The sequence below is a fragment of the Nelusetta ayraudi genome, unplaced genomic scaffold, assembly GCF_046127955.1.
Source record: "Nelusetta ayraudi isolate G7.1 ecotype Tasmania unplaced genomic scaffold, CSIRO-AGI_Nayr_v1 ptg000021l, whole genome shotgun sequence".
Classification (NCBI taxonomy): Eukaryota; Metazoa; Chordata; class Actinopteri; order Tetraodontiformes; family Monacanthidae; genus Nelusetta; species Nelusetta ayraudi.
The window spans coordinates 4955954-4978315 of record NW_027466071.1 but is presented as its reverse complement, the minus strand read 5'-3'; the positions used below and the strand labels follow the sequence as shown (position 1 = coordinate 4978315).

Genomic DNA, 22362 nt, shown 5'->3' with positions numbered 1-22362 from the left:
CTATGAGGTTAAAACACTGTAGGAAGACAGAGACCTCGCCACACACACACACACACACACACACACACACACACACACACACACACCCTGGTGTAGCCACAGCAGGGTGTGTAATAATGTGTTTTTCAGCTCCAATCAGGAAACACAATGTTGTGCAGCAGCAGTGCCACTAAAATCAAACCCAGCAGACCCTGCAGTGTGGCAGGAAGTGCAGGCAGACAGAGGAAGCGGCTGTTCACTGCACTCTGATCTTCTGGAATAAACACTGCAGCTTGGCTTCCTTCAACTCTTCTTCTCTGCTTCCTTCCAGACTCAACTTCCAGTTCTGCCCCTCGTCCAAAGTGCACGGCTTCTCTGCCGTGGACCTCAAGCCAAACGGCGACGATGAGGTACGGTCGTCATCACACCTCACACACACCTCACACAGCAGTCAGACACCTTAGCATTCATTGTTTGTTTTAAATTTTTTAACATTTTAAACATTGTGTGGATATAATGTGTATTTAATTTGTTTCCTGACTTGTGTGTGTGTGTGTGTGTGTAGATGGTGACTATGGAGAATGCAGAGGAGTACGTGGAGTTGATGTTTGACTTCTGTATGCACACTGGCATCCAGAAGCAGATGGAGGCCTTCAGAGGTGACTCCACCCACTGACACTCACTCACCTGCTGTAGACTCACATTGAGAACCAGCACAGCACTAGAAAGCTTCAGGATGATAAAGAAATCAGGAAGATCAGTTCAATCGATGTCAATGTTGGAGCTGGAGTTTGTCCCAGTTTGACCTTTGACCTCACTGAGTGTTTGAACTTGACTGGTCTGACTTCAGAGGACTCGGCAGCAAATATTGTGTCACAGTTTCAGAGCAATTCTTCCTTGTTTAATGGTTGATTTCAAGGTCTAACAGCAGTTCCTTTGACTTCCTGCAGAGGGCTTCAACCGCGTCTTTCCCATGGAGAAGCTGAGCTCCTTCAGTCACAAGGAGGTCCAGATGATCCTGTGTGGGAACCAGTCACCCTCCTGGACAGCTGATGATGTCATCAACTACACTGAACCAAAGCTGGGTTACACCAGAGACAGGTACTGCAGTGTCTTAATGCTCCTGGTGGTGGCGCTCCAACACCAGCACAGTAGATGGAGCATCAGACACGTTGACTCACCGTTGGTTAGAAGTTAGTGTAGATGTTTGACATCATGGTAGTGATGGTTATGAACTCAGCAGTGCAGCTGAGTCACTGATGACTGACGTTGAGCTGAGCTGTTGAAATATAAATGGCCACATTTCCTCCATTAATATTTTAAAATCCCTTCATCCCACAAATCCATGACCCCAAGTGGGCCGCAACCCACCCGTTGAGAAACGCTGCTTTAAAGGCCCATTCTACTGGTCACTGTGGTTTGTGTTTGGAAATGAACTTTTCTCACTTTTCATCCAATGACGGCTGTTTCTCACCCTCTGGCCCCGCCCCCCTCCAGTCCTGGCTTCCTGCGCTTCGTGAGGGTCTTGTGTGGGATGTCATGTGACGAGCGGAAGGCCTTCCTGCAGTTCACCACTGGCTGCTCCACGCTGCCCCCTGGTGGCCTGGCCAACCTGCACCCCCGCCTCACCATCGTCAGGAAGGTAAGAGGGGAGGCAGTCTGAGCGTTGCAGCGTTTCAGCACAAGAGCAACAAAACACTGAGGCAGCACTGATGAAGCAGCAGTCAGTCACTATGGAAGTAACTGTCGGATCCATTGATTGTCCTCCTGCTCCTCCTCCTGCTCAGGTGGATGCCACTGACTCCAGCTACCCGTCAGTCAACACCTGTGTCCACTACCTGAAGCTTCCAGAATATTCCTCTGAGGACATCATGAGGGAGCGTCTGCTGGCCGCCACCATGGAGAAGGGCTTCCACCTCAACTGACACTGCTGCTGCTGCTGCTGCTGCTGCTGCTGCTGCTGCTGCACAGACAGACAGACAGATGCTCCCGCCGCCATTAATCACGCCAAGCGACAGATCACCCAGCAGACAGCCTGGCTGAGCAGCACCTCCTGCTGGTGGTGGTGGTGGTGGGCAGCAACAGGAAGGAGGATTGAACTCCAGACAAGTTCACATCTTCACCTCCTCCTCCTCCACCACCCCCCCCCCTCCCCCCACCCCCCTTCCTCCGTCGTCTCGGTCACCCAGCTGAGCCGCTGCTCCGCCTGTGTGTGTGTGTGTGTGTGTGTGTGTGTGTGTGTGTGTGTGTGTGTGTGTGTGTGTGTGTGTGTGTGTGTGGGCCCCCACCCCACCACCAACTTTGTGTTTGTATTGAGTTTAGTGCCTGGTTTGACCCCCAGCTTCTCTGCAGTCTGTGCGTTCCTCCCTCCGTCCCTCCGGCCGTCTCTTTTATTGCATTTTGTTTTCTGTGTGTGTGTGAGAGTGCGCGCGCGCACGAGCGACTGTTATTTTTTTTGGGGGTGGGGGGGAGGGTTTGTGGGGTCGTGACCCTGGCCGGCTGTAGATGTCAAAGGTCAGAGGTCGTGATTTGGTGTCGTCTTAACAAAATAACGCTGTAAAGACAGAAACACTGGTGGAGCGCGAAGTTTCATCTCTGAAGAGAAGAACGAAGAAGAAAAGTGGTGTTGACGCTCTGCTCTCCTTGTATTTTCTTTGTATATTATAAACAATTATTTAACTCGAGTTGCAGTTTGAGGTAAACAGATATTTTCAAATGTGTATGCTCCGAAAGGAAAAAAAAAAAATCATTAAAATGTTTGCAAAGTATGAAGAAGACGACGATCTCGAGTCTCTGGTCTTTGTCGAAAAGTCATGTAGTTCCACTTAAAGCCATGAGGTGTCGCCATTTCGTAGCTTTTCTGCGGTCTTTGTTCCAAGATAATACAAGCAGTCATAATCACCACTGGCAGTGCAGTGGAATCATCAGTGTTGCACTCTGAAGCGCTAATGTTACTGTTGCTGCTGCTTAAAGCAACAGCAGAGTGGACAGACAGACAGAAAAATGCTTCTTTTGCAATATTTTTTAGTTTCGCATACAGACGCACAGAAATGATGTAGTAGATGTCATAGCAAAATTATTTTGCAAATTGATTACACACACACACAGATTGAGATACATGTTTGTTACCCCCCGGGGGGGTAGCGGAGCAGCAGCAAGATGGATGCAGTGTTCTGGTGAGCCACCTCATAGGAGGAAACAATCAAACCTGGGATATTATGGAGGAAACACGTTGCTGTAATGTCAATGGAAAATGAAGCAAAGCAAAGTTGCAACCAAATCAGAGTCTCTGAAGCGCATATGGCCCCCAGGTCGTAGTTTGCCTGCGCCTGGTGTAAACAAATTCTCGCTGCAATAATAAATGCAAACAACTTGAGCATCTGTTTCACACCGCGCCTGTCGATGCAGCACATAACCACAAGGTGTTGCCACAGTCAATAGTTGGATGTTGGTTTTTAAACGTGGTTACACATCAGAGGGAAATAGTCGTCATTGGGGATCAATGAACTTCTATCCATCCATCCGTCAATCATACCTGTAGAAGAGGATTAGAGCCACAAGAGAAAAAAAAATTGAGAAACTTTTTTTTTTCAAGTTTCCATTTCGAGAAAGTATAAAAAAAAGTGAAATTTTGTGATTAAAATCAAAATATCAAGTATGAAGTTGAAATTTCGAGATTAAAGTTGAAATATGGAGTGAGTTTGTTTTTGCCAGTTTCCTGTTTACTTCGTCTTTATTCATGAAATTTCAACTTCAAACTCGAAATGGAAACTAGAAAGAAATCCTGTGGCCCTAATCCGCTTCCGTAGTCATGTGACCACTGCTCAAAGTAACTCCACTACTAAAATCCTCTCACGTTCAATGATGCAACGCAGAGCTCCTGCACCGTAGCTCTGCAAATTTCATGACAATCATTGTGACTTTAAACAAGTAAAAAAAAGAGGCACACGATTTTTAGACCCCTATTGGTCAAAGTGGTTCAGTGTTTATTAGGTGTCAGGTACCAGGTGAATTTAATCTTACTGGTCAGAAGCAGTGAACTCGTCAACAAGCAGCACAACAAGTTAGAAAGACAAAGGTCCATCAACAGGAACCAGCAGGGGGCTCCAGTGACCGATCAAACAACACTGGAATCACTGCTGACAACATCCCTTCAGCCGTTAGCTCAGCGCCAACAGACGTCCCTCTAAAACAGAGAACCAGTGGGAGTCCAGACTGGAAACCAGAGCAGAACCAGCAAAGTCAACTGAGACAGAGAGGAGCCAGTCTGAACCGGTTCTGAGCCAGTTCAAACTGGTTCCGACTGGCCGGACGGCCGGCCGGCCCCTCCGAGGGTTAAAGTGCTCCGGTGAAGAACGCTGTGACATCGCGCTGATGTCACAGCTCAAAGCAGTTCCCATTCGTCGTCCACGTCGTCTCCAGTGTGGGAGGGGGCGGAGCTTGGCTGGGTCTGTGGGAGGAGCTTGGTCAAGCGACGGGACAGTCCACCAATGGGAGTCACCGCCCACAAGTCGTCGTCGGGCGTCGCTAGAACAGAGAGACAGACGGACGGGTGAGACAGACGGACAGACGGACCAGTCCAGACCCCCCAGTGTCTCCTCCGGTCTCACCAGTGAGCCAGTGGGCGCTCCCAGGGATCTTCTTCCAGTAGTCTCCAGCAGGGTTGCGTTCGCTGACTCCGTAGCGTCGGGCGACCTCTCCGTTGGGGCAGCGCACCCACACCGTCCTGGAGCTCAGCACCAGGTGGCTGACAGCCAGACCTGAAGGACCCACAGGTGAGGATCTGGCTGACCCCTGACCCCCACTTACCCCAGTGACCCTTCCCTAGTGGCTCTACCTGGCACTGGCTCCCAGTCGGTCCCCACTGGCATCTGGTGGCTGAGTCCAGTCCTGACGTAGACTCCTCCCCTGTTGTCCAGGGCCCACAGCAGCCGGTCGTTGGGGCTGGTCTGGACCGAGACCAGCTGCACCCCCACAGGCTGCACACACACACACACGCACCGACACACACACACACACTGCTTACCGACACAGCTGGAGCAGCTATTAGCTATTGATCTTATTTGGGTTATTCAGTCATATACACTGTAAACACATGTATCTATGTATTGTATATCTATTTATTGGCAGGAGGGGGCGGGGCCCACCTGCGCAGGTGGCTCTATGTGGATCCAGGCCGGCAGCATCATGCTGGGGTTCAACGGTTGAGTCCCGACCCGGAAGTAGACCAGTCCCCGGCCGTCCACGGCCCAGACGTTCTGGCTGCCGCAGCTGACGCTGACCAATCGCACGCTTCCTGCAGAGGACACGCCCCCTGGGGTCAGCACAGTGTTCAGGTGTTCATCCTGACATCATCAGTCACCTGATCAGCAGCTTCCAGCTGCAGGTCACCTCAACGGGAACCAGCGCAGCAGCATTCCCTGGCGACAGAATGTCCTCCTGACACTGAACATCAGACTGGACAAGCTGCTCCAGGTTCTACTGGATCTGCTCCAGGTTCTACTGGATCTGCTCCAGGTTCTACTGGATATGCACCAGTTACATGACCTCCAGAAAGCCTCAGCAATCTCAGCCGGTACCCGGTGACCCGGTACCTACCCAGCTGGCTGAGGTCCAGGGGGGTCCAGTGGAGGCCAGCGGGGCAGGACGGAGACAGCGGCCGGATACTGACTCTGCCCTGAAGGTCCAAACCCCACAGAGCGTCCCGACACGCAGACAGGTGAGTCAGCTCCACCTGGCAACAGGCAGGCAGGTGAACGTTGCCGTCAGACACAGACAGCGTCAGTCAGACAGGTGAGGTCAGACAGGTGAGGTCACCTCAGGAGGGAGGGGGACGGAGGAAGGCCGCAGCTCGCCATCCTGGTCCCACACGCAGAAGAGGTCCTTCCGGCTCTGAGCCAACCACAGGAAGGAACCTGAACACGTGACGCACAGGTGAGGTGGGCGTGGCCACAGGTTGGCACACAGGTGTGCGTGTGTGTGTGTGTGTGTGTGTGAGGTGTGCTGGAGTCGAACCTTCTCTGTGAGGCACAGCTGATGCAGTGATGAAGCTCCACCTGGTGGCCGACACGGTTCCTCGAGGGACCACGTTCTGCCAGAAGGTTCCTGAGAAGGTGCACAAGAAGCAGCCGCGGCTGTCAGAGTCACGACAGAGCTACTCCTGCACTGCACTGCACTGCACTGCCTCTATGCTGCTGACCTATGAGGCTGCCCCTGGCCAGGTGCAGCTGGTTCCGGCCCGAGGCCACCCAGACTCCAGTGCAGTTGGAGCTGACCAGGCTGGGCTGGCACTGGGAGTGCTGGGACAGGAAGGCCACCACCCGCTCAACCGGCCCCCTGCTGGCCGAGGCCACGCTCTGCGTCGCCTGCAGCAGCGTCTGGAACAGGCTGCCCTGGTCGAACACCACGTAGTCCGAGATACTGATCTGGAGAGAGAGAGAGACGGAGTGAGCCCACCTGGCAGTGAGACCCCGCCCCTCACTCAGACTCCGCCCACCTGCCACCAGTGGTCGTCATCCCCCTGCGGTCGGGAGGGTCGCACCCCCGTCCTGAACCACAGACCACCACTGGAATCCAGTGCCCAGGACGTCCCGCCCTCGGCCAGGGCCACACACATCAGCTCCAGACCCTGGGCCTCACTGGAGACACACACACACACACACACACACACACACACACACACACACACACACACACACACACACACACACACACACACACACACAGCAGTGAATTTCATACACAAGGCAACTCGGTGAGCTTTGCATGATTAAAAGTTCAACATTTTGAATCAGAACCCAGTGCAGCCTCCAGTGCAGCCTCCAGTGGTGCCTCCAGTGGAGCCTCCAGTGGAGCCTCCAGTGGTGCCTCCAGTGGTGCCTCGAGTGGAGCCTCCAGTGCAGCCTCCAGTGCAGCCTCCAGTGCAGCCTCCAGTGCAGCCTCCAGTGGTGCCTCCAGTGCAGCCTCCAGTGCAGCCTCCAGTGGAGCCTCCAGTGGTGCCTCCAGTGGTGCCTCCAGTGGAGCCTCCAGTGGTGCCTCCAGTGGTGCCTCCAGTGGTGCCTCCAGTGGTGCCTCCAGTGGAGCCTCCAGTGGAGCCTCCAGTGGAGCCTCCAGTGCAGCCTCCAGTGGAGCCTCCAGTGGAGCCTCCAGTGCAGCCTCCAGTGGTGCCTCCAGTGCAGCCTCCAGTGGAGCCTCCAGTGGAGCCTCCAGTGGTGCCTCCAGTGGTGCCTCCAGTGGAGCCTCCAGTGGAGCCTCCAGTGGAGCCTCCAGTGGAGCCTCCAGTGCAGCCTCCAGTGGTGCCTCCAGTGCAGCCTCCAGTGGAGCCTCCAGTGGAGCCTCCAGTGGTGCCTCCAGTGGTGCCTCCAGTGGAGCCTCCAGTGGAGCCTCCAGTGGTGCCTCCAGTGGAGCCTCCAGTGGTGCCTCCAGTGGAGCCTCCAGTGGAGCCTCCAGTGGAGCCTCCAGTGGAGCCTCCAGAGAGCCGAGGCTGTCAGGATGGTTCCTCCTGGTTGATTGGTTTCCAGCTCCAGTTTTTGTTGCTATATTGAGGTTTGGTGCAACTCTAGCGGTGATGGAAGCTTTACACTCTGATCTCTTTGTTCTGGTAAGAAGTGGAGCTGCAGCTGTTTCAATGCTCTCCTGACACCATGACAGTGGTCTAGTCTACAGTGGTGCAGTGGTGCAGTGGTGCAGTGCAGGCTCCCTGCTGACCTGACGGTGTCGTACTTCCAGCCCTCGCCCTCGCTGCAGAAGCTGGTGACTCCCTCTCGGTAGAACAGAGCCTTGTGCTCGCTGAGCGCCCAGACCACGCCCCCTCGCACACACACCTGGCCAAACACACAGGGGCAGTCCACCTTGACGGAGCGGGCGCACGGCCGCTCCACGCTCAGACCTGAGGAATTAATAATTAAAATATGTGTACAAACGGATGTTTTGTATCACATCAAAACATTCTGGAATCTGGAGGCCCGAATGTCGAGTGGTGGGGCGGGACTGCGGGCCAGAGTTTGACCCCTGTGCTCTCCTGGCTGCCACACTGACAGTGCAGTGGTGTGATGGGGGTCAGTGGGAGTGGTGGGACTGGACCTGGTTACCTGTCTGCAGGTAGAGGTCGCCGTTGGTCCTGATGATCCAGGCCGAGTCGTCGCTCAGAGCCACGTAGCTGCTATGCTCCACCGCCTTGTACCAGTGGCGCCTGCCCTTCACCGACACCTTGGCACACGCAAACGCCGTCATGGTCTTCTGCTCCACCTTCCACAGCAGGTTACCTGGTGATGGTGATGGTTAGCCGCCGTTAGCCATTAGCAGCCAGCTGACCTCTCTCTCTCTCTGTCTGTCTGTCTGTCTGTCTGTCTGTCTGTCTGCCTGTCTCTCTGTCTCTCTCTTTCTCTCTCTGTCTTGCTCTCTCTCTCTCTCTCTGTCTGTCTCTCTCTCTCTCTCTCTCTCTCTGTCTCTCTCTCTCTCACCTGAAGGCGACAGCGCCACTTGGTGGACGTTGTCCTCAAAGCGCTGCCAGGTGAGTCCTGTGTCAGGCAGAGTGCTGCAGAACAGGCCTCCTTTGAAGTCCAGACACCAGATGTGTCTGAGAGAGAGAGAGAGAGAGAGAGATACAACAAGCAGCAGTGAGACAGCTAATGGTCCAGCCGATGGTCCAGCCGATGGTCCAGCTGGTGGTCCTGCTGATGGTCCAGCCGATGGTCCAGCTGGTGGTCCTGCCGATGGTCCAGCCGATGGTCCGGCTAAGGGCTGAGTGCTCACCTGTCTGTCACCTGAAGACTCAGAATCCCACAGCCGGGTCCTGAGTATCCCATCCAGCTCTCTGACAGCTGCAGCAACACAACACAACTCTGAGTGTCCAACTGTTCAATACACACTACAGTGTTTGTGTGCGTCGCTGTTACACATACATACTGCTGCTAGATGCACAATCCTTGTTTGTGTGTTTATCTTGTGTCTGGCTGGTTTGGAGCAGGTCTCACCTGGTCAGCTTTGTGTGAGTCCGTCTCCTGGTCCAGCTGTCGCTCTGTCATCGTCTTGTCTGCTCGATGAGTCAAGTCCTCTCCACCGCCAGCAGGGGGAGCAGTGAGGCGGTAGATGTCTCCCTCCTCATCACTGGAAACCACACTTGCTTCTCTCTCCAGTGTGGAAATGGTGGAGTAAAACATGTGGTCATCCGGGCCAACAGGGGGCACCGGCTCATTGGGCTAATTGTCAACACAGAGGAAACACAAAGATTGAGGCATTTTGGCTCAAGTTCTCTCAAACACACCAGGAGGAGAAGCTCCCCACCTCCTCCTCCTCCTCCTCCTCCTCTTCTGGTCCAATCAGAGGGCTCAGAAACTCGTCCTCTGGGTCCTGGAAGAGCTGTGTCTCCTGTCCATCTTCATCATCATCATCATCCTCGCCTCTGTGCATGTAAGCAAAATTGCACTCCAGCAGAAGGTCCACGTTGGGGGTCAAGGGGACCGGGTCTGCCTCGGACCCGCTGGGACCTCGAGCCGGTCCGAGGTCAGCTGGGTCCCCCTGCAGGGGCAGAGACCCTGGGGGGAGGACGGATCTGGAGAGGAAGAGCAGTGGTGGGGCCAGAGGGGGGTAGCGGAGCAGCAGCAGATGGATGGAGTGTTTTAGTGTTTTAGTGTCAATTGAAAGTGAACAAAAGCATTACAAAAAAAATCAGTGTCTTTAAAGCCCCACGGTGTTTAGCTCTAAGAACCATCTAGAACCATCCCGGACCATCTAGAACCATCCTGGACCATCCTGGACCACCATGCTGTTGAGCTCTAAGAACCATCTAGAACCATCCAGAACCATCCAGAACCATCCTGGACCACCACGCTGTTGAGCTCTTTATTAAAATACAGCTGTTTGATGACTGATGTTTGATGACTGGCTGTTAATATCATTTCTTCAAGTTCGTAGGGCCGGATTAAAAAGTTTAACAGGCCGCATGTGGCCCACGGGCCGTAGTTTGCCCATGCTGGGTTAGTGGGATGCTAGGTGGCGCTGTGCTCTGACTTCATCTCGTCATAAAGACAGAGAAACGTGAGCTGGTTGCTCAGCTACTGACCCCTGAGTCTTTGTCTGCACGTCCTGGTCCTGGTCCTGGTCCTGGCCCTGGCCCTGGTCTTGGTCTGGGGAGTCCAGGTTGTGCAGGTCGAGACAGACGAGTGATGCTCGATCACTCAGAGGAGTTCCACTCCCTCCGTCACTGCAGCTGCCGTCTTGGACTACAAACATGGAGTCTGAGCAGCTGCTCTCTGACAGGAAGCTGCTGCCGCTGTCTGTGGGACACAACAACCATCAGCCAGCCTGTCTGACTGTCAACCTGTCTGTCTGTCCGTCCGTCTATACGACTGTCTGACTGTCTGTCAACCAGTCTGTCTGTCCGTCCGTCTATACGACTGTCTGTCAACCTGTCTGTTTGTCTGTCTGACTGACTGACTGACTGTCTGTCTGTCTGTCTGACTACTTGCCTCGTCGACTCCTCCTCTTCTTCTTTTTCACCCTCACAGCTTTCACCACCAGCTCCTGCTGCATCTCCCCGTGACACAAGGGGGCACTGTAGCGCACTGAGCTTTGCTCATGAGAGGAAGGGCTGGAGGTGGCGTTTCCATGGACACCGTCCCAGGAAGTGACGGAGCTGCTGCGGCTCCGCGAGCCAGAGCGGACGGACGTCTGCTCCATCACCTGGACACCCTGAGAGAAGGATCAGTAGATCAGCGAGTCACCAGTTCACCAGATCACCAGATCACCAGGTCACCAGGTCACCACTCACCTCCTCCTCCTCGGCTTCTCCCCCGCCAGCCTCACTGCTCCTCTTCCAAGCTCCTCCCCCATCCTCTTTAGTCCCGCCTTCCACGATGATGGCCATGGTTCTGATTGGCTGAGCTGTTTCCACTGAGCCCACTGGTGGGAGGAAAGTGGGCGTGGCCAGGCGCACAGAGAGCTGAGACACTACAGAGAGGGAGAGAGAGGGATGGGAGTGTCCAGGTTGGTGTGAGTGTAACTACTCAGCAGTGCAGGAGGAGGCCAGCAGGGGGAAGCAGCGTGCTCACAGTCGGAGGTCAGCCCCTCAGGACTGTCGGACAGCCGGATGACGTCTCGGTCTCCCTTCAGGACGAAGATCTCGTTGTCGCAGCAGGACACCGACACGATGTCTCCACTGCTCTCCAGGGCTCCCACCAACACCTGGAGGGAGGACGACAGCAGTCGCACAACTCTAACCAGACACCCGAGGAGGACCATCTGCGAGCGGCGATGGTTCTCTCCTACCTCGTTGACCCAGTCCACGACGTAGACGCTGTACTCGTTCCAACTGACCAACCAGCCGTCTCGCAGGAAGCAGCTGAGCAGCCCCAGCTGGGCCTCCGGGGGGCGGTACGCTCCCACCGCCCCCGCCCGAGGAAACACCTCCAGCTGAGGCACCTGGGAGAGGGACACACAGTGGTTCAGCCACCAGGGGGCGCCGAGCGTGGAAAGGCAGCTATGGAGAACGCGTTAATGTGCTTTTGTGATATTCCTCCACATGGATACGTGTGGAAAACCTCATGAGAGCGTCAACACCTTTTAGCCATAGTTGAGAGGTTTTTCCAAGTTCAGCTGTTTGTTATTGTACAGATGTTCTAGTTTATTATAGAACTGATTATCGTTTTTTGTTGCCATATTCAGGTTCTGCGCAATTCTAGAGGTCATGGAAACGCAGCTATAGACAACATGAGAAACAGCATGAGCGACACTTCTTCTCCTCCTCTTCCTCCTCTTCCTCTACCTGCTGGCTGAAGAGCGTCTTCAGCAGCCTGGTCTGGTCCACGTGGCCCCTGACGTCGGCCCTCCACAGTCTGAGTCCGGGCCGAGCTGCCAGAACCTGCAGGTCGCTCTGCTTGCACAGCGCCGGCAGGAAGCAGGCACCAAACCTCCCGCTGCTGCCACCCACAGACCACAGAGAGTTACTGCAGAGGACTGGACTGAAGCGCACACACACACACACACACACACACACACACACACACACACACACACACACACACACACACACACACACACACAGCAGCGGCAGGTCTGATGAAGCCACTGGGCTCCTGACTGAATTTTGCTGCCCCCTGCTGGAGGGAAGGTCATGTGACTTCAAGAGGAGGTTCCTGTGTCCTCACACTGACTGACTGACTGACTGGCTGACTGACTGGTTGACTGACTGGTTGACTGACTGGCTGACTGACTGGCTGACTGACTGGTTGTCTGGCTGGTTGACTGACTGACTGACTGGTTGACTGACTGGCTGACTGACTGGTTGTCTGGCTGGTTGACTGACTGACTGGCTGACTGACTGGCTGACTGGTTAACTGACTGGCTGTCTGGCTGACTGGCTGACTGACTGGCTGACTGGCCAACTGGTTTTACCTCTTGCGAGGTTTGCTGCCCAGTTGATGAACTTCCTGCTTCTGGGTGCAGTAGAGCAGTGCCCTCTGCTGGGTGGACACCAGCAGCACCTGGTGGCTGTAGTCCATCTGAACCACACCTGAGGCCTCCTCCAGCAGCACCACCGGCCTGCACACACCCTGCCAGCACACACACACACACACACACTGTGAGAGGTGATTTGCAGCAGCAGAAGGATCTCAGCAAGGGGAACCAGCACAAGGTCCTGACCTGGTCCAGGTCCAGCGAGGAGAAGACCACCCGTCCCTTGTCGTCTCCAGAGAAGAGCTTCATCCCGTTGGTGCTCCACGCTAGAGACGTGACGGAGCCTCGGTGGAGGCAGAGCACGTCGAAGCGCCGCAGCTGCACCAGAGAGAGAGTGGGGTGCGGGGGGGGGTCAACAAGGTCAACCGGACCAGGACGATGATGACGAGGGCGATGAGGCTGATGACATCACTGCACTCTGACCTCTGACCTCACCTGCTTGTTGCGACCAGGAAGTGGAGACACCAGCTGGAAGATGGCCACTCGGCCCGACGCCGTCCCCACCGCCACCAGGTCATCGAAGCAGCTGAGCAGCTTCACCGCCGTGATGGCATCACTCTTCCCCTGCTCACACACACACACACACACACATACACACACTTCCATTTCTCTTATGCTTCTGCCACTGACTGATGGTTAGAGTGCTCTCAGCTGCACCACAGGCAGAACTCATTAAAAAAAGGTGACTTTGTAAGAAGGTAGAAAAGGTGAGCTGAAGCCCAGCTGAGGCCCGCCGAGCAGACACCACAGAACAAGAAGGAGAAGAAGAAAGAGGAGAAGAAGTGCTGACCTCCAGGCTGTACTTGTTCATGTGTGCCAGGCGGCGGCAGTAGAGGTACAGCATGCCGATGCTGCTGCCCACTGCCAAGAAGTCGGAGCTGCTGTCCAACGCCGTCAGGTAGATGAGGACGGACCTGAAGCCACGCTGCACCTGCAGGAGAACACGGCCAAGGCCTGGTGGGTGAGATACGCAGCTATACGCCATAGAACCACGAAAAAAGGTCCCGAATTACCATAAAACCCGTCTGTTTTTTACGTTCAAATTTCCTGCTTAAGAATGGGATTATAATGACATTTTATGTTCTGATGTGTTTGAGATTATCAGCCGTTACTTTAGTGTCTTACACAGAATCGATTTGATGAGTGTTTGCACCACTTTTTGCAACTAATTGCTGAAACTTTGTGTTAATTATTTATTCATTTTCTTCCTTTCTGAAACAAATTTGTCTTGTGGCTGCTGTTGGTCAGTTCAATAAAGTCCAGCTGTAAATGAATGTTATATATCTCAATACATCATCGCTCTTTCATGATGTCACTTCTATGCGGATGCTGGATACTGAATGCATCACTGAGCCTGATGGTGGCGCCGGTTAAGTGTTGTTTTGAAGCATCTGCTGATGGACGGATGAGTACGAGGCTGGAGGAGGGAAATAATCAGAATATAACCACGAGACCAGGGGGGCCACACTGGGTTCTACAGTGTGTCAGAGGGGGGTAGCGGAGCAGCAGCAGATGGATGCAGTGTTGTGGTGAGCCACCTCATAGGAGGAAACAATCTATCCTGGGATATTATGGAGGAAACACGTTGCTGGAATGTCAATGGAAAATGAAGCAAAGCAAAGTTGCAACCAAATTTTCATTTTCTTTGACGTTTTTTTTCTTATTTTTTTTAATCTCATACTAATGCTATTTAAAAGTATTTTAGTTGTGTTATTCTTCAGGATATCATCATCATCATCATCATCGCAGGGAAACTAAAACATTAACACTGCACGAGAATGGACCCTGCTAGACGCTGGGGTGAGGGTGTGGTGGAGCAGGTGGAGCAGCTGGTGGTGCACCTTGGCTGGGATGGCGTTGAGCAGGTAGTGCAGCGGGCAGAACTCTCGGAGGACGGGTGGCTGGGCGGCGGCCATCTTGGAGGCTGGCGGCGCCGCCACTGGAGAGACGGGGGAAAACACGGCTGGAAACACCAATCAGCTCCTGTCCTTCAGCAGGACTCCATCACAACACTGGTCCTGGTGGGAGGGGCGGGCGCGCGCGCACACACACACACACACACACACACACACACACACACACACACACACACACACACACACAGTCAGCTGACACTACCCAATACCTCTGCTCACCTGCTCTTATTGCTGTGGGGCGTGGTGGCCTCACTTCCGGCCATTACTTGGCTGTCTATGTAAACACACACACACACACACACACACACACTGGAGATGCTGTGTCACGTCGCTGTGACGGTTCACATTCTCTCTCACACTGCGATCTTAATACGTTCGCACCCAAACGGATGTCACGTGACATCAATAGATATTTTAGAATGGCCGTGTGGTTGCCAGTTCGAGTCTTGCCCGGTTCCTCCGTCACAAAGGGCCAGCTAACAAACACACAGCCGTCAATCAACAACTATTTCCTTCCTTTCTGAGCAGACGCCGAATGACAAGAAACAGCTGAGCGACGTGACGCAGACCGACACCTGCGTGCGTGCGTGTGTGTGTGTGACACCGGAAACACAGACAATTACCCTTATTCCAGGCGGCTTTCTGTGACGCTGCGTCCGCATGACGTGACGGTGCGGCGAGGTCCGCGAAGCATCAGGCACCACCACAACAACACAATGACAACAGCAACAACAACAACAACGACAACACGTCGGCGTCCTGTTTAGGGCTACGGCTAACTAGCATCAGTAGCTGGCGCTAACAACACGGAGTGTCAGCGGCTCGTCGTGACGTCACCACTGACCGTGCAGCAGAAGAAGAGTCCCCGGATGTCCGAGCAGATGTTGAACTCGGAGCGACATTAAAGAGCCGGAGCGGGGACATGACATCGCCCGCTGCCCTGACAGTGACATCCGCCACCGGAGGGGGGCACTGTCCGTCAGTAGCAGTGATGTGTGGTTCGCGAATGAACAGGTTCTAAGAGCCGACTCTCTGAAGTGAACTGAGAGAGCCGAATTTTAATATTATTTTGGGAGGCGATTGTAAGGAGCCGCTTGCGAGCCAAAAGATACACCGACTCTTTTTAGTGAGCCGAGCCAAAAGACCCGATTCTCTGAAAAGAGCAGGAATTTCAATCACTAGTCAGCAGAGGGCGCCACCTTCTCTTGAAAAAAAAAAAAAAAAAGAAAAGAAAAAAAAAGAACAAAGAAAAGAAAAAAAACAAAACAACTCATAACATCACATGCACCACTGTCGGGGTTGCAGCTTCGCTCTCCGTAAGTTATTTAATCCTTATTTTGTCATTAAGAAGAATTTAAATGAATGACCGGAAGCGGAAGGACAGTGCTGCGGCGGCAAAACCCGGCAGTGGATCGGTCGGTCCACGCTTTTAAACCAACATTCGTCAGATTCCTAACGGTACAAAACGACTTAACTGTGAGAGTTCAAACGACGATCGAAGGGTCGACGTAAAGGTGACAAAAGTTAAGATAAATCTATTTCGAGAAAAGACTTTATTGTCATTGTGACATGCACAACACAATTAAAAGTGAGTCAGTGCACGGAAAAAACATTCATCCTTCATTCATTTTCCATACCCGCTTCTTCTCGAGCTGAGGGTCACTGGGATAAAAACATTAAAACATAATAAATAAAGTTATAATAAAATATAATATATTATTATATATCATTGCACAATCCCATTACCGTGTGTGTTGTGTGTTGTTTTGGGGATTGTTTTTTGTGGCATTGATGGGGGTTATTGCTGTTGGCGAGAAACCGTTTTGTAATATGTTTGTTCTTGATTATATTGGTCCTGTATCGTCTGCCCGATGGTAAGACTTCAAACATGGGAGTGTCCTGACTCCTGGGTGAGAAGCGTCTTCCATAATGTTCTGCGTTCTTTTGACACAGCCAGCACTGTGCAGGTCGTCCAGTGAGTGGAGGGGGCAGTCAATCATTTTTTGCGCTGTGTTGATGACCTCCTCTGGAGCACCTTCTGGTGAACCACACACACAGACAATATGTTAGTATGGATTCTATGGGATTCTATTTGACGTGATTTGGTATTCCGACAAAAGAAAAAGAGAAGATGCCACTGGATTTATGGAGACAATGTTTTAAAACTTATTTTATTACCTTATGTTGTTGCCTCTCACACATGCACTTTATATGGCTTCCTTTTCGTTTTTTAATGTTTGTCTGCTGTCTGATGTCTTAGGGATTAATAAAGTATCTATCTATCTATCTATCTATCTATCTATCTATCTATCTATCTATCTATCTATTCTCCATTCTTTTCTACTGTATTGTTGGTGTAAGTATGCAAATTTCCCCAGTTTGGAATTAATAGGCACTACAATTAAACGCACATCAACACGCGAATCCGTTCCGCTGTGAGATCCGCTCCGGAGACTCTGAACTCCCGCTCCCGCCGAAGGCTAAGCTAGGCTACTGCCAATCGCCCCCAACAATCCGCTCCCTGCGCCCGTTGGCCTCCCCCAGTCTCCCCGTCGATGTTGCCCATCGTCCGGACGGAGCTTCTTCATCCTCGACGCTTGTGGATTGTACAAGCAACGGTTCCTCGGTCGACGCTGCTCGACCGTCGGCCTGATTCCACTCCCCGCCGACTGGCGCCCATTCTAAGCTAAGCTAACAGCTAGCCGTTAGCCGTTAGCCGCAGCCAAAATGGCGGACAAGGAGGATGACAGTCTGAGCAGAACAATAACAGTCGCAGAGCCCGCCGACGCTGCGTGCAAACAGCCCGTCGAAGATGCTCCGGCAGCGGCTCCGGAGCAGAGCTGCAAGCCGGCGGAAGGCTTAGTAGTGGCGGCCGCAGCAGAGGCGCTCCAGCCCGGGGAGAGCGCTCCTGCTCCAGCTGCGGCTACGGCTGAGGCTCCGGCGGCGTCCGGAACTCAGCTGGCCGAGTTGTTCCAAAGCGGCCCCGAGGAGCAGAGCATCGTGGTGGGCGCCGACTTCGCCGACCTGGGCAACACCACCATCATCTACGTGCAGCCCGACGGCAGCCTGGTGGAGGGATCCGGGCTGACGGCGGAGGAGCAGCAGGCTCTGCTGGAGCAGCTCAGCAAGCAGCAGATCGTCCAGGTGTCCGACACCGAGGCCGCCCAGCTGCTGCAGCAGCACAGCCCGCTGGTCAAATCCGCTACGGTGCAAAATACGGCCCTGGACCCCAGTCAGCTGCAGCAGGTCATCAACCAGGTCGCCAAGTCCCAGCAGCAGGTCCAGCAGCAGGTCCAGCAGCTGGTCCAGGCGGCCCCTCAGGCTCCGAAGCAGCCCCTCCAGGTCCCCCAGCAGAAAGCGGCCCAGGTTCCTCAGCAGAACCTGAAGGCCAGCGGCCAGAACAACGCGTCTCTGCAGCTGAAGAGCGTCGCCCAGCAGTTCACGCTGCAGACAGGCACCTCGCTGCAGCTCCTGCAGAAGAAGGTGAGTTGTGACGGACCGGAACCAGCTCACCAGCTCATGGCTCTGCTTCTGCACTGTGGGTAGAAGGAAAAGGTCCATGATGCTGGAGGGAGAATTGGGTTCCTCTGAGAGCTTCTTGCTTGAGCTGGCCTTGGAGTCCAGAACAAGGCACCAAGTTGTGGTTGAGTGGGTTTTATCTCCTGCCTGTAGTTGTAACTTCACTTCTGGACTCTGGTGTGGCACTGATGCTGCAGGTTGTGTTGCATGTTCTCAGTGCTCACGTCATCATTAGCTGCTTAGTGCTTTTCTCATGGTAAAATAAAATACATTCAAGAAGATTAAAACTTGATGAAAAGAGAAAACACTCATCAAAAATTGTGCCTTTTCTGCTCTGATCACATCACCCTCCCAGACTGAGCCCGTCAGAATCCAGATCCAGGTCCCGCAGAAGCAGGAAGTCAAGCTTAGCCCCGCCCCCCAGCAGAAAAGCCTGGCCGTCGGCCACCAGCAAGTGAAGCTGTCGACCAATGGCAGCCTGGGCGGCGCCCAGATCATCCACCTGCAGCCGGTGGTCAGCCAGCAGGGCCAGCAGTTCTTCCTGCAGCAGCGGCCCGGCGACCCCCCCATCCAGCTTCTGCTGCAGGGCCCTGCTCCCTTGGTGGGAAGCCCCGCCCCTGTGGTGGGCTCGCTGCTGCCGGTGGTGCACAAAGCGGTGACCACCGCCTCCAGCCCGGCTCCCAGGCCGGCGGCCCCTCCAATCAGAGTGCAGAGCCCCTCGGCCGTCAAGGCCACGCCCCCTCCCGTCGTCAAGACCCCACCCGCGGCCGCCACCGTCAAGACCGTCAGCGTCCCGCTGGTCAAGGCTGCCGCCAACGGCACCACGGCGGCGGCCACCGCCACCACTGCAGTCGCAGCCAAGGCGTCTGCAGTCGCCACCAAGGTGGAGGGTGCCACGCCCCCTGCCCCGCCCACGGCTAAAGCCACCACCACCACGGCTGTGAAGAGCAGGGAGAAGAAGGCGGCCAAGAGGGCGAGGAGGGTGGCCAAGGTCCAGACCCGGTCGGGTCGCGTGTCCCGGCCCCCCAAACACAAGGCTAAAGACTACAAGTTCATCAAGACCGAGGACCTGGCCGACAGCCACCAGTCCGACTCCGACGACTACTCCGACATGAGCGTGGAGGAAGAGGAGGGCGGTGCCCGCAAGGATGGCTCCGCCCCCTCACTCACCTACAGCCACAAGTCGCGCTCCCACCGCTGCCACACCTGCGACAAGGCCTACATCGGCCCCGGGGGCCTCAACCGCCACTACAAGCTCAACCCCGCCCACGGCAAGGCCGAGCCAACCGCAGCCTCCCCGGAGACGTCACATGACCCCGCCAAGGAGGTCAGCCAATCGCAGACAAGCACAGAGGGAGGGGGCAAGAAGGTGGTGCAGCAGCAGCAGCAGCAGCAGCAGGAGGAGAAGGAGAAAGAGGAGGAGGAGAAACCTTCAGCCTCCACCCTCAGCAAGGTAGGCAACCTGAAGCTCCGCCCACCTCACTCTGATTGGTGCTTGATGTGCACTCAGTGTCGTTCCACCTAGCTCTCTCTGATTGGTCCTTGGCTGTGTGCAGGAGGGGGGTCCAGCAGCGGCGGTAGGGCTGAGGGGTCTCCACCAGCGGGGCCCCGGCCGGCCCAGGGGGCGGGGGCGAGGACGAGGGCGGGGCCGTGGGCGGGGCCGAGCACCAGGACCGCCTCCAAAGGTGAGTGTTGACAGTCGGAGTGTTGATGACCGCCTGAACCTGCTGTCACCTGATTGGTCGCCCCTCCCGCTCAGGTGACGGTGAGCCTGGTGGGGCGGCGAGGACGCCGAGGGAGGCCCCCCAAGACGGCCACGCCAGCACTGACGGCAGAGAGGAGGAGAGAGCGCCTCCAGGAGGTGAGAGCAGCTCACTGCGGCCGTCGATGGTGTTCTGTTGTGTTGTGTTGACTGTGAGTTTTGTGGTGTCCAGCTGGTGGCGCAGTGCGACGACGAGGACCTGATGGACATTGTCCTACCCAGACTGACCAGACTGCTGAGTGTGTGGGAGCTGCTGCTGGCCAAGGTACACACACACACACACACACACACACACACACACATTGATGTTTTCCAGGTGTGTGTATTTGACTGCAGTAGTCCACAGGAAAATAAAGCTGTTGAAAATCACATTGGTTGATATTAACAGTGTCAACATCCAATCACTGTATTTCACTGGTCACAACTGTGACTGATGACATCAGTGACACGGTGACAGGAAGTTGAATCGGTGCTTTCCATGCCCCGCCCCCCCAGGTGGAGTGCGACGCTCCGACTCGGTCCCGCTTCCCAGACATCTACCGGGAGTTTGAGTCGCTGCAGGGCCGAGTGCGCCAGGCGGCCCAGGACTACATCGTGGGCCCCCAGGTGGGGCCGCTGCCCCTGGAGGTCCGCAACATCGAGGTGAGGCGTGGTCCTGGTTCTGGTTCTGGGTCGAGGCAGCGAGCTGAGCTGGTTCCGTAGTGCTCCGGTGGCCCAAGACACGTTGCCAGTTGTGAACCTGCCTGCTTGTGTTCCAGGTTGCCAGGTCTCTGGGGATCCTCGATGAGGTCAACAAGATGAAGGTCCTTCCTGGAGCTTCGCCCAACACCAGTCTGACCAACAAGAACGTCCGATACATGGAGGTGGGAGGCGGTCTTGCTGAGGGGGCGGGGCTCGTTTGTCCCGTCGTCAGTTTGTAACTGAAGTCTGTTTGTCTCCAGAACTCCAAGATGCTGCCACCATCCAAGAGGTTCAAGATGGAGAACAGCGTCCCGGTCCACCAGAACGGCATTGAGGCTACCAGGACTGGTAGGAGGACTGGCGCAGACCTGGACAGGGACCCAGACCCAGACCAGGACCCAGACCTGGACCTGGACCTAGACCAGACACAGGAACCAGACACAGGAACCAGACCCAGACCCAGACCTGGACCTAGACCAGACACAGGAATCAGACCAGGACCCAGACCTGGACCTAGACCAGACCCAGAGACAGGAACCAGACCCAGACCCAGACCCAGACCTCAGAGCCTCTCTCTCTCAGCTGTGTGTTTGTGTCCAGGTGAGACGGTGGCCTCCTCGGGGCCTCCACTGCCTCCTGAGGCCCCAGTGACTCCTGGGAGTTCCAGCCTGCTGACCACCACTGCTGACTCCGCCCCCAGGTAGTCCCGCCCCCTTCCTGATCACCACGTCCATGTTGTGTGTTTCTCTCCTCACTGTGATGCTTCCTCAGTGCTGAGGCTCCTTCCCCAGCCACGCCCATGGAGGTCCAGGATGCAGCCCCGGTCCCGGCCCCGGTCCAGGTCCAAGCCAGTCAGGACCCAGTCCCAGTCCCAGTCCACAGTCCGGTCTCGGCCCAGCAGCTGGACTCCAGTCCCAAGGACGGCAGCGCCAACTCCAGCGCCACAGCAGCCCCAGACTCCGCCCCAGACTCCGCCCCCGCCACGGCCCCAGACTCCGCCCCCACCACAGCCCCAGACTCCACCCCTGACTCTGCCCCCACCGTGGCCCCTGACTCCGCCCCCACGGCCGCTCCCGGCCCCCTCCAGCAGGGGGAGTCCTCCCAGGCCAGTGAGGGCTGTGAGCAGAAGGAGCTGGAGGAGGGCCAGGAGATCTACATCCAGACGGAGGGGCTGACAGTCCAGATGGCAGAACCGGGTCTGGACCGGATCGTCATTGTCAATGGGCCTGACGGGACCACCATGCACATCCAGACCCCTGAGGGGGTCCCGCTGGAGGCCGTCCAGGCCCTGCTGGGCATCGAGACTGCCGACGAGGCCAAGGCCCCTCAGTGAGGCGGTACCAGTCAGGTCCGGTCCGACACCCCAAACGCTCAGCTGTCAGTCTTGCTGATGGGGGCGGAGCTTCAACACACCTGTCAGTGTAAACACCTAAGTATTGCTTGTGCTTTTCCTGCCCTGAAAGTGACTGTGTGTGGCCAGCAGGAAGTGGGCGGAGCCTGTACATTGTGTCTCCAGCAGGGCTGCGATTGGTTGCTTCAGTCTCTGATGTCACGGCTGGATTTTAAGACCCATGATGACATTTGTAAACTTGGTTTCAGTGTTTCCATATTTGGACTTGTTGTTCGTTTAAAAGCTAGAAAACAGATTAGTTGGATGTTTATATGTAGATAAATATGAAAAGTTACACTATTTTATTACTTTTTATAAAACTTCACAGCGAAATGTTTCCAGCCGAGAATCTGGACTTTTGACTTGATGGGAAACATTTGAAGGAATCGTAATTGCTTTGTCATGTTTAAAGAAAATGGGCTGAATGAATAAAAAACATTTCCTGTTTCTGAAATGAACCTCGTTCCGCCGCCCCTGTCAATCACAACACGACCCACCAATCACAGGTCTTCCCCTCAAGTCTGCTGAGACCTGTGGGTTGGGCTCCACAGGGGGTGGAGTCCAGTGGGCGGGGCCTCAGAAGAGTGGGGCCTTGTCTTCAGTGGAGGGTGGTGGTGGTGGGGGGGGTGGTGCGAAAGAGGATGAGGGCCACAAGAAGA

At 55.0% G+C, this 22362-nt stretch overlaps 3 protein-coding genes across 7 annotated transcripts in view; 2 read left to right on the top strand and 1 right to left on the bottom strand.

Moving 5' to 3' along the window:
- Positions 1-2759, top strand: part of hectd1 (HECT domain containing 1) — a 33139-nt gene extending 30380 nt beyond the window's left edge. For both annotated transcript variants that reach the window (XM_076027800.1, XM_076027799.1), the window contains exons 40-44: positions 311-389; positions 545-638; positions 930-1080; positions 1477-1621; positions 1767-2759. In XM_076027800.1, coding sequence (XP_075883915.1) covers positions 311-389; positions 545-638; positions 930-1080; positions 1477-1621; positions 1767-1904 — 607 coding nt within the window. In that variant the 3' untranslated portion in view covers positions 1905-2759. The remainder of the gene's footprint in view (positions 1-310; positions 390-544; positions 639-929; positions 1081-1476; positions 1622-1766) is intronic.
- A 1185-nt stretch (positions 2760-3944) lies between these two features.
- tecpr2 (tectonin beta-propeller repeat containing 2) lies at positions 3945-15348 on the bottom strand. 3 transcript variants are annotated; one of them, XM_076027808.1, is made up of 27 exons: positions 15196-15348; positions 14277-14453; positions 13226-13366; positions 12871-12999; positions 12622-12753; positions 12373-12530; positions 11744-11897; positions 11248-11400; positions 11031-11163; positions 10751-10929; positions 10445-10671; positions 10043-10252; positions 9265-9532; positions 8955-9179; positions 8734-8801; positions 8442-8557; positions 8070-8243; positions 7687-7867; positions 6476-6617; positions 6179-6404; positions 5995-6084; positions 5797-5894; positions 5578-5713; positions 5127-5275; positions 4817-4958; positions 4590-4739; positions 3945-4506 (listed from the first exon to the last, which is right to left on the bottom strand). In XM_076027808.1, exons 2-27 carry the CDS (start codon positions 14349-14351, stop codon positions 4364-4366), a joined length of 3999 nt encoding a protein of 1332 aa, XP_075883923.1. In that variant the 5' UTR covers positions 14352-14453; positions 15196-15348; the 3' UTR covers positions 3945-4363. The 3 variants fall into 3 exon arrangements, with proteins under 3 accessions (XP_075883923.1, XP_075883922.1, XP_075883924.1); XM_076027807.1 differs by lacking the exon at positions 15196-15348 and adding an exon at positions 14975-15189; XM_076027809.1 differs by lacking the exons at positions 3945-4506; positions 4590-4739; positions 4817-4958; positions 5127-5275; positions 15196-15348 and adding exons at positions 5390-5475; positions 14975-15189 and having other exon boundaries at positions 5518-5713.
- A 784-nt stretch (positions 15349-16132) lies between these two features.
- znf839 (zinc finger protein 839) lies at positions 16133-22157 on the top strand. 2 transcript variants are annotated; one of them, XM_076027797.1, is made up of 12 exons: positions 16133-16225; positions 16305-16416; positions 16730-17834; positions 18226-19323; positions 19427-19555; positions 19630-19731; positions 19805-19897; positions 20128-20274; positions 20391-20495; positions 20574-20661; positions 20914-21013; positions 21085-22157. In XM_076027797.1, exons 3-12 carry the CDS (start codon positions 17079-17081, stop codon positions 21644-21646), a joined length of 3180 nt encoding a protein of 1059 aa, XP_075883912.1. In that variant the 5' UTR covers positions 16133-16225; positions 16305-16416; positions 16730-17078; the 3' UTR covers positions 21647-22157. The 2 variants fall into 2 exon arrangements, with proteins under 2 accessions (XP_075883912.1, XP_075883910.1); XM_076027795.1 differs by lacking the exons at positions 16133-16225; positions 16305-16416 and having other exon boundaries at positions 16715-17834.
- The last annotated feature ends 205 nt before the right edge of the window (positions 22158-22362 follow it).

What these genes read in the sequence shown, in the direction of transcription:
- tecpr2 (XM_076027808.1), bottom strand. Translation starts at nt 14,351, where the DNA reads ATGGCCGCCGCCCAGCCACCCGTCCTCCGAGAGTTCTGCCCGCTGCAC. An exon ending in TGAGGGGCTGACCTCCGACT is followed by an intron (nt 10,930 to 11,030) that starts GTGAGCACGCTG and finishes CCCTCTCTGTAG; the next exon opens with TGTCTCAGCTCTCTGTGCGC. An exon ending in AGTCTTCAGGTGACAGACAG is followed by an intron (nt 8,558 to 8,733) that starts GTGAGCACTCAG and finishes TCTCTCTCTCAG; the next exon opens with ACACATCTGGTGTCTGGACT.
- znf839 (XM_076027797.1), top strand. Translation starts at nt 17,079, where the DNA reads ATGGCGGACAAGGAGGATGACAGTCTGAGCAGAACAATAACAGTCGCA. An exon ending in GGGAGCTGCTGCTGGCCAAG is followed by an intron (nt 19,898 to 20,127) that starts GTACACACACAC and finishes CCGCCCCCCCAG; the next exon opens with GTGGAGTGCGACGCTCCGAC. An exon ending in ACTGCTGACTCCGCCCCCAG is followed by an intron (nt 21,014 to 21,084) that starts GTAGTCCCGCCC and finishes ATGCTTCCTCAG; the next exon opens with TGCTGAGGCTCCTTCCCCAG.